Source organism: Jaculus jaculus, chromosome 10 (genome assembly GCF_020740685.1).
Source record: "Jaculus jaculus isolate mJacJac1 chromosome 10, mJacJac1.mat.Y.cur, whole genome shotgun sequence".
Lineage (NCBI taxonomy): Eukaryota > Metazoa > Chordata > Mammalia > Rodentia > Dipodidae > Jaculus > Jaculus jaculus.
The window spans coordinates 60,817,819-60,828,119 of record NC_059111.1 but is presented as its reverse complement, the minus strand read 5'-3'; the positions used below and the strand labels follow the sequence as shown (position 1 = coordinate 60,828,119).

Below are 10,301 nucleotides of genomic sequence, written 5' to 3'. Positions count from 1 at the left end.
TTTGAGCCTTTGACATAGAGTTCTTGGCATAATCACTTTGTAACATGTTATTTCTGGTCTTGACTAAATCTCTACAAATTAGTTAAAAGAATTCTTAATCTAAGAAGCCAAGTCTAGAATGTTGAACAGAGGACTCTCGGTGGGGAGGCTTGAGGTTTTATGAAAATTGAGATTCCTTTGGGTCATTAGGTTTAGAATGCTGTGGTGAAGAGCTGATGTGGTTTAGAGACTTCAGAGAAGAAAGTCCTAGACTTGAATGGGGCAGGGGCGCTTGTCTGCAGGTTCTTTGCAGGTTATGTCTATACCACTTTATAGACGAAATCTGAAAGTGATGCTTATTGGATTGGCAGCCAAGAAAGTGGCCAGCTTGGTCACAGATATTTTTGTCCAGTTCTTTAGTAGCCACTCTTCATGTGTTTGAATTTTTCTTTCTTCCTGGAGGAGAGCCTGGTCAGTCTGTTAAGTTTTGACACTCTAATTTAAGTTACATATTTCTTTGCAATGTGAATCTATTTCAATATTGATGTAAGACTGCTGACTATTGCATTACCAAATACCCGGTAGACACCTCAATAAATATTTATTAATGTTAATGATAAGAGTGATCCTTTTCAATATTTATGTTTGAAATATGTACTATACCGAGACTGCAACAGGGAAAACTTCCAAATAATTACATTTTGCAGTTATATCTAGTGATTTATTTCCTAGAGTCTCAAATTTTGTTAAGAGACATGATCATGGTGTCTTTCATAAATCTGAAGGTTATTGGCAAAGATATATATATATATATATATATATTTTATTTTATTTTATTTTTTGGTTTTTCAAGGTAGGGTCTCACTCTGGCCCAGGCTGACCTGGAATTCATTATGGAGTCTCAGGGTGGCCTCGAACTCACAGCGATTCTCCTACCTCTGCCTCCCAAGTGCTGGGATTAAAGGCGTGCGCCACCCCCCCCCCACGCAAAGATATATTTTATAGATGGAGAGTATAAGAAGGAAACAGGGAATGATTTACAAAATACCTTACAGCGATTGAAGTAAAGTAAGGAATAAAAGTTAAGGTCTTGGTTTCAAATTTCACCAAAATAATCTGGTTCTGAGAATTAAGTTAGATGAGGCATAGAAATGTCACATACATGAAATTGTCCTTCTGCCTAACATGTACTCCTGCACAGCACATTTTAATTTTGCTTCTATATGTGAGGTCTGGCAGGTAGAAGCTTTTTTTCCTCATTGTCTTTAAGCTGTGATTGTACAGATGATTCATAGGGTAGCGTTATCTGTCTATATTAGTGTTATCATTTCAAATCAGCCTAGTGAATACAGAAATCAGTATTTTAAATATTAAATAATAAAATATTTAAATAAATAATAGTATTAAATAAATAATATTTAAATAAACAAAATAAAAAATTAAAAATATTAAATAATAAAAAGTTTAAAATTTTTAGTTTATTTATTTATTTGAGAATGACAGAGAGAAAGAGGCAGAAGGAGAGAATGGGCACACCAGGGCCTCCAGCCACTGTAGACAAACTCCAGATGCGTGCACCCCCTTGTGCATCTGGTTAACGTGGGTCCTGGAGAATTGAGCCTTGAACCGGGGTCCTTAGGCTTCACAGGCAAGTGCTTAACTGCTAAGCCATCTCTCCAGCCCCAGAAATCAGTATTTTTAAATATTCAAGTTCATATTGTTTTTAAAGCACAACAGTTGAAGTTAGAATAGTTGTTAGTACTTATGTGGTAGCACTTGTCATTATTTTAGAAACCAATTAAGTAGATGATTTAGATATGTACCACTTGTTTTTATAATTTCATGAATGAATAGAAAGACTAATGGATCTATATATTTCAAATAATAGAATACATTTTAAAAAGTTTTTTTCCTGTAAAAATTCTATCATATAAAATATCTCCAAGTATTTTTTTTTTATGAGAGAGAGAGACAGAGAGAGAGAGAGAGAGAATTGGAGTGCCAGGGCCTGTAGCCACTGCAATAGAACTTCAGGCATGTATGTCACCTTGTACACATGCATGACCTTGTGCATATGCGTCACCTTGTGCGTCTGGCTTATGTGGGTTCCAAGGAGTCAAACTTGGGTCCTAAGGCTTGGCAGGCAAGCACCTTAACTGCCTAGCCATCTCTCCAGCCCTCCAAGTATTAAGTAACCCTATTACTTATTTTAAAAAGCATTTCTCCAAAGGAGTTTGTAATTCATTTGCATTAGAGATATCTGAAATGTTTGTTAAAATTCAGGGGCCAGGGCCTCATCCCAGATTTACTGAACAAGATTCTTAACCCTGGGGCCAAGGGATGGGTATTTTAAATAAGCGTGCAGGTGACTCCAATGTGAGAAGATGGATAAGTGAAGCAGAAAGGCAAGAGAGATAAGCAAGGACAGGAAGGGCATGGTATGCTATGGTGTTCGGATATGATCTTGGAGATAATGGAGTTTTAAGATAGGCAGAAATATAAATTAACTGAATTCATTACTTTTATAAATTATTTATTTAGTGAATTCCATTATCAAGGAAGATAGGTCAGTGAAGCTAAATGCCTATAGGTTACATCCTTCCATAAAATTCTTTTGAAGGTTATTAAATGAATATAATCCTTCACTATCATTGGCATTTCCTAATGGTTCTGTTGTATGTGTGCATGTCCATATAAACAGCCCTTAGTTTCCTATTATGATACACATGAAAATTACAGTATGGAAAATGAAACTCAAGAACAAACATAATCTTGTTAGTATACTGTTTCAATTAAAAAGCCATAGGCGGGCAGTTAAGGTGTTTGCTTGCAAAGCCAAAAGATCCTGGTTCAATTTTCCAGGACCCATTTAAGCCAGATGCACAAGGGGACATAAGCATCTGGAGTTCGTTTGCAGTAGCTGGAGGCCCTGGCACACCCAATCTCTCTCTTTCACTCTCAACCTATTTCTCTCTCAAACAAATAAATTATATGTATATGTATATGTATATGTATATGTATATGTATATGTATATGTATATGTATATGTATATGTATATGTGTGTATGTATGTATGTATGTATGTATGTATGTATGTATCTATCTATCTATCTATCTATCTATCTATCTATCTATCTATATTGTTTTGTTTTGTTCTGTTTTTTTGAGGTAGGGTCTCACTCTACCTCAAGCTGACCTGGAATTCACTGTGTACTCTCAGGGTGGCCTCGAACTCATGGTGATCCTCCTACCTCTGCCTCCCAAGTGCTGGGATTAAAGACATTCGCCACCATGCCCGGCTTCTAAAATATATATATTTTTAAAAAGAAGCCATAGGTAACTAAATGCTGTCATGTTAAAATGAAATAAAAAACATTCCTAATACAACATGTTCAAGGCTAGTATTCCTTTGTAGAGTCCATTTGGGTAGCAGTTTATAGTGGCTTGAGAATATTTGCAATTATTTCATCTATCTACCTTCTGTTTAAATAAAAAGTTGTGGTAATCAATTTTGTCTGTTTAAATTGACAGCCCCTTATAGGCTCAATCCCATAAGAGACAGTTTCTTTCTTTTTTTTTTTTTTACTAACCAAAATTTATTTATTTTACAGTGCCTGAAGATCCTTCCCATTTTTTTTTAAATTTAATTTATTAGTTTTCTTTTCAGTAAATACAGGCAGTTTGGTACCATTATTTAGGCTCATCTGTGATCTACCCCCTCCCATTAGACCCTCCTTGTTAATGAAAATGGATTGTGCATTGTGGAGTTAGCCCCCAGTTATTGGTATGATAAATGAAGAGACAGTTTCTTATTCATATCAAAGCCAACTCAGGTTGTCAGAAGCAGGTTGGAACCCTGTTGCAAGCAGGGATTCATGGATCATTCTGCATCTTCTAGGGCCTTAAAATTTAGCCTGAGTCCACCCTTTAGGCAAGGAGAAGGGAGAGTGTGAAGTCATAGATGGTGTTCTTTCTCCACTTCATTGGCAGTGACACATTACTCAGCTGGCAGTTACACTGCTGAGAGCCAGTGGCATGATGCCACTGGGATGTAAGGCAGAGTCAGGAGTTGTGGTGCCATACTTCAAGAAAGAAGAAAACAATCAGGCTGAGGTGGCACATGCCTGTAGCCCCAGCACTTGAGAGGCCGGAGGATGGCAAATTCAGGCTAACTTGGGCTACAAAATGAAATCTTGTTTCAAAAAACTACAACAGAGGATGTAGCTCAGTGAAAAAGTACTTGCTTGGCAAAACAGAGGTTCTATCCCCAGCCATAAGATAACAGAAAGAACCAATTATTCTTCAAAATCTCCCACCAAAGATATATACTCGGAAGTAGGAACTGCTTAAGCACATAAACTGACATACTTAGGTATTTCCCAAGTTAAATATATGTTCTTTGAGAGCATCTACTTTTTTCTTTAAGCAGTGTCTGGCTATATAGCTTAGGCTGGCCTCACACTCTTGAACCACACCCTGGGCTTCTTATCAAAAACTTTTGGCTACACTACAATAAGAAATACATTTTAGGGCTGGAGAGATGGCTAAGCGGTTAGCGCTTGCCTGTGAAGCATAAGGACCCCGGTTGGAGGCTCGGTTCCCCAGGTCCCACGTTAGCCAGATGCACAAGGGGGCGCACGCGTCTGGAGTTCGTTTGCAGAGGCTGGAGGCCCTGGCGCGCCCATTCTCTCTCTCTCCCTCTGTCTTTCTCTCTGTGTCTGTCGCTCTCAAATAAATAAATTAAAAAAAAATTAAAAAAAAGAAATACATTTTACAGGTGAATAAATACCCATACATATGTACAAATTTCATACTTCTTATTAAGGAAACAATAATTAATCTTATTATATGTTGTGCAGTCTGATATTTTCTGTATTCTCCCTTGCCCTCCCCTTCTCCTTTCTCTATCCCCACTTTCTCTCTTTTCTTCTTCTAAATCTCATCTCAGGTTTGGGGAGGCTCTATTCCATCTTTAGCAGAGCCACTGCTGCTGACATGAGATGCCCAGAGAATGCTGAATCTGGACTTCCTCACGCGTAGATGGCTTTTACTACAGACTTTCAGATACCCAAAGGCTCCCTATTGTCACCTGGGCACTGCAAACTGTCCTTCTCCTCTATAGCAAGCTCTATAGAGTTTAGAAATAAAAGGTGCAGATGAATTTCAGTCAAACTGAATGCTTCTTTTGTTGTAATCATGTCACTATAACATGTCATGTCACTAAAAAAATTATTTGTTGAAGTTACATGTTTATATTTTTAATCTAGCAAAGCTACCTACAGTGGAAGGGACAATGCAGTGAAGAGTCTTTGTAACTGCTATTTATGTCTCTTGGTTGCCGATAATAAGGAAACCAGACAGGCATTAGATATGGTTTCAGAGGACAGAAGCATGGAGGCTGTGAGTTTTGTAATGAGGCAAAGAAAAAGGTCAGTTGGAAGTAGTAGGAAAATAGGTAGTTAGGAATGGGGTGATATTGACATGAGAGAAAGGAGGGACTAGTTAGGGAAATGCCTGGACATCACCATCATGATTTATTAATTTATTTTATTTTTTTCATACAAAAGCAGTTCCTTTATTGTCTAAAATGATCTCATAATTCATGAAGGTCTTAAATGGATATGTGTTCCATTAGTGCCTGATATTTTAAGGACACCTAGTAGTTGAATAACCTTGTCTCTGTTTGGGTCATTAGGGTCTGAATGAGAAGCTAATTTCAGCAATCACATTTTCTCAAGGGCTGTTTTCAGTGTAATGTTCAACACTCTTCACTGCTTTGATGGCCACATGCTTCTTCCCCTGAAACGTCTCACGTTAGCTGCACTGTTGAAGTGTCCCAGCCCAACTTTCAATCATATAACATCTCTCACTGAATAGGTTGCCACTTTTCACAAGATGATAACCTCCTTTACAGTAATCACTGGGGTCTTCCTGCTTGTCATTGGAACACAGGATGTCCTCCTCCTGCTCTGGGAAGTCTCCCCTACAGTGGGGACAGACACTTGGTGCTGAGTTTCAGGTTTCATTTGAGCTTTATTCTTCTTGTTCTTGTTACTTTTCTTTTAGGTCTGGAACTCAAACATGATCTGTTCCATGGCAAGACTGGTAACTGCCAGGCACATATAAACTTGGGTGGTTCAAATGAGGTTTTTGTGTTGTTTTTTATTTTTTATTTTTTGCCATTTCGAGGTAGGGTCTCACTCTAAGCGCAGGCTGACCTGGAATTCACTCTGTAGTCTCAGGGTGGCCTCAAACTCTCGGTGATCCTCCTACCTCTGTCTCCCGAGTGCTGGGATTAAAGGCATGCGCTACCTCACTCACCCGACTTTACATTTTATTTTAGCAAGACACAGAGAGAGAATAGGCATGCCAGGGCCTCAGCCATTCTAAATCAAACTCCAAACACTTGCACCATCTAGTGGTCATATACAGCCTTGCACTTGCCTCACCTTTGTGCACCTGGCTTTCGTGGGATCTGGAGAGTCTAGGCTTCTTAGGCAAGTGCCTTAACTGCTAATCCATCTTTCTAGCCCTCAAATAAGTGTTTTTGAAAAAATATTTTATTTAGGGCTCAACATAATGGTGTACACCTTTAATCCCAGCACTCAGGAGGCAGAGGTAGGAGGATCACCATGAGTTTGAGACCACCCTGAGACTACAGAGTGAATTCCAGGTCAGCCTGAGCTACAGCAAGACCTTACCTTGAAACCCCCGACCCCAAATTATTTTGGCCTGTAGAGATGGCTCAGTGGTTAAGGCATTTTCCTACAAAACCAAAGGACCAGAGTTCAATTCCCCAGTACCCATGTAAAGCCAGATGTACAAGGGGACTCATGTGTCTAGAGTTCATTGGCAATGGTGGGAGGCCCTAGTATACCCATTCTCTCCCTCCATCTCTCTCTTTCTCTAATCTCTCTATCTGCCTCTTTCATTCTTAAATAAATAAGTTAAAAATACTTATTTGCAGCTGGGTATGTTAGTGCACACCTTTAATCCTAGTACTTGGGAAGCAGAGATAGGAAGAGCGCTGTGAATTTGAGGCCACCTTGAGACTACATCATGAATTCCAGGTCAGCCTGAGCTAGAGTGAGACCCTACCTTGAAAAAAAAAGAAAATTTGTAAGCAGAGAAAATGAAAGAGGAAGAGAAGGGGCATGCTAGGGCCACTAGCCTCTGAAAATAAACTCTATATACATGTGCCACTTTGTGTGTCTGGCTTTAGGTAGGTATTGGGGAATCAAATCCAGGTTGTTAGGCTTTCAGGCAAGTACCTTAACCACTGAGCTATCTCCAACCCCAAATAAGTATTTTTTCAAGCCCTGAAGTAAAAAGGAAAATTGAATACAGCCAGTGTGGTGGCACACACCTTTAACTCGGGAGGCTGTGGTAGGAGGATTGCTGTGGGTTTGAGGCCAGCCTGAGACTACATAGTAAATTCCAGGTCAGCCTGAGCCAGAGCAAGACCCTACCTTGCAAAACCAGAAAAACAAAGAAAAGAAAAAAAATAAAAATAAAAATAAAAGAAAGTTGAATACAATGGAACAGTTTCATTTCTTGTCTATTTCTTCCCCTACATTCTAATCCAACATGGAAATCCTCCTCTCTATAAAGCTTACAAATTAAAATTTCCGCCTCCGAGTTTGCACCTTCCAGATCTACTGTACTGTTCTATGCCTCTTACAATTACATGTTAAAGGTTTTTATTTAAGCATTGGAGAGATGGTTTAGTGGTTAAGGCACTTGCCTGCCAAGGCTAACAACCCGAATTTGAATTCCCAGTACCCACATAAAGCCAGATGCACAAAGTGGAGCTTGCATCTGGAGTTCGCTTGCAGCAGCTGGAGGCCCTGGCATGCCTGTTCTCTATGGCTGTCTTTTTATCTAAAATAAAATAATCTAAAATAAAGTATTTTACAAAAAGATTTTTATTTAGTTTTGGGTATTTTCAAGTATGTACTTGTTTGGTGGACTATCTCACAGTATAGCCCAGACTGATAGCCAATTTGCAGTGCCCTGCCTCACTCTCCCAGTGCTGGGATTCAGAGGCACAAGCACACCAGACTCTCAGCTTTTGAGAATCAGTGAGAATACCCATTCCACAGATTCTCCTCGTGTGGTTCTGATCGTCTTGGCTTACGTGGACAGAGAATGTGCTTAGGTGGGTCAGTGCTATTTCAGTTGCCATCCTTTGAGGGCCTTGAATGGTAATTAGAGCTGGCTCAACATACAAGGATGGGGTTCAGCTTTCAGGGCCCAATGAGCCCCCTTTCCGGTGTGAACAGGATCCAGAGGAGCAGGGATTAAACTATATGACAAGGATGAGCCTGGGCCCAAGTTGGCATACATAGGAAGCTGCCAGTTTTGGGAGCCATGGTTTTGAGACCATACTGAGTGGATTGTGGTACACTGAGGTCTCCACCATTGCCAGAGCAGTCACTGTGACCCTGATTTGGTTCTCAGGATGGGGGAGAAGGGCTTCCTAAGCCTTGGCCTCAAAGGATGTCTCCCCTGGATTCTCACCCAGCAGATCTCTCAGGATGAACCTCGAGGCCCTGCCCACGCTCCTGGATTTGGTGGTGCAGAACCTGCTGAGGGATGAAGCCTTGGCAGTGTCTGCTCTGGAGGACCTGCCTGGGAAGCTCTTCCCACCGCTGTTCAAGGAGGCATTCCCCTGGGCCAGATGAGAAATCTGCGCAGATTCCTTCTGGCTGGAGTCTACAAGACTGTCCCCATCTGGGGAGAGCTTTCCCCAGAGATGGAGAACTGTGGCACCCAGTTCTTCTCTCAGTTCTCCAAACTCAGAAGACTCCAGGTTCTCTCCATGAATCTTATTAATTTTATTATTGAAACAGGGTCTCACTCTGTAGACCAGGCCGGCCTGAAACTAACAAACTATCTGCCTACACCTCCAGAGTGTTGGAATTGCAGGTGTGAGGCACTGCTCCTGGTTCCTGGAGTCTCATAGTGGCAGGAGTCCTGTTTCAACTTTCCTTTTTGTCACCTGAGCTCTGTTGGACAATGTGTCTCTCTTAGCTGATGATCCCTGCTGGGAACATGGAAATGGGGACCCTTTAATGCTATAAGAAGGTGCTGGATGTTAACGGATGAATTCTTTGAAGTTTTAGTAGAAATTATAAGAAACTTTCCCATAGGAACATGGTTTTAAGTGGCATTATGTTTTATGTAAAAGATTCTGCATGAAACCGACCCCTTAAGAACTTATTAAAATGCAGATTCTTGGGGATTTGTATGTGTAGCATAGACCCCTGGATTCCACACTGATTTTTTTATAAGCCTTTAGAATCACAACTTGGAAAATATTGCAACAAAGTTTAGCGTGGTGTATTATGGTACCTTATATAAAATATAATTTTTGCAGGCAGACACCTTAATTGCTGAGTCATCCCTCCATTCCCTAAAATATAATTTTCTATTGTGTACAATTATATAGTAGTAGTAAATAACAGTAGTATAAGCATAATGTAAGTTTAATTAGTATTCCTGGGAAGGGTCTTTAACTTTTATCTGCTTCATTTTATAAAAACGTTTCAAGAGGCGGCAGCACTTGCGAGCAGGGCAGGGCAGGGCGTGGTAGCAGCCACTGCAGTGTTGTGAAAGCCGAGTGGTTGCTGCGCCCGCGACCCTGGCATGGGCGCCAGCGGCTCCAACGCTGAGGCCCTTTGCATCGGTGGCAGGTGGCGGGGGCCGGCCCAGAGGCGGGGTGGGGGTAACCGAGCAAGCTTTGATGCAGTCTCGAACCCGAGCAGTGTCTCCCTTCGTATTCACACGCCGCGGCTCCATGTTCTCTGATGAAGATGGGGATCTGGCTCACGAGTTCTACGAGGAGACAATCATCACCATGAACGGGCAGAAGCGCGCCAAGCTGAGCGTGCATGAAAATTTGGTTCCTCGGGGCATCGTGAAGCTGGATCCTTCCCGCATCCACGCGGATTTCCCAGTGATCCTCTATGAAGTGTGAACCTCGGGGGTGGCAGACACAAGCCCTCCCAGGTTCAAGGTGTGTCTTCCACTGAGGAGTCCAGGCTGGGGCCACAACATGAATAAACTCCGTTGGCCCAGAGCCTTCAGCCGTGAGTGGGACAGCCCCACTGGTGTTAACTTGTAATGGTCTGCATGCGGACAAAAGGTGATGGGTGATTGCTGAGGGCTAATGACAGAACTACCAGCCCACCCTTCTAATCCACACCTGCAAAAATCATGGCAGTACTCATGCTGGTCAGGAAGGCCTGGTTCCTGGTTCTTTGCCTGGCCTATTTTCTTCCAAGCTGCCTAGGGCCTGGCCCAGCTAGAAGCTACAGCAC

At 41.4% G+C, this 10,301-nt stretch overlaps 1 protein-coding gene across 1 annotated transcript; it reads left to right on the top strand.

Moving 5' to 3' along the window:
• The first annotated feature begins 256 nt into the window (after positions 1–256).
• Positions 257–9,958, top strand: LOC101606763 (tumor suppressor candidate 2-like). Its single transcript, XM_045160061.1, has 3 exons — positions 257–398; positions 6,046–6,084; positions 9,675–9,958. Exons 1-3 carry the CDS (start codon positions 257–259, stop codon positions 9,956–9,958), a joined length of 465 nt encoding a protein of 154 aa, XP_045015996.1.
• The last annotated feature ends 343 nt before the right edge of the window (positions 9,959–10,301 follow it).

Excerpts from the sequence above, each read along its gene's own strand:
- LOC101606763 (XM_045160061.1), top strand. The coding sequence starts at position 257 with ATGGGGCAGGGGCGCTTGTCTGCAGGTTCTTTGCAGGTTATGTCTATA. Across the intron at positions 399-6,045 it reads TATTTTTGTCCAGTTCTTTA|GTCTGGAACTCAAACATGAT; the intron begins GTAGCCACTCTT and ends CTTTTCTTTTAG. Across the intron at positions 6,085-9,674 it reads TCTGTTCCATGGCAAGACTG|GTGGCGGGGGCCGGCCCAGA; the intron begins GTAACTGCCAGG and ends CATCGGTGGCAG.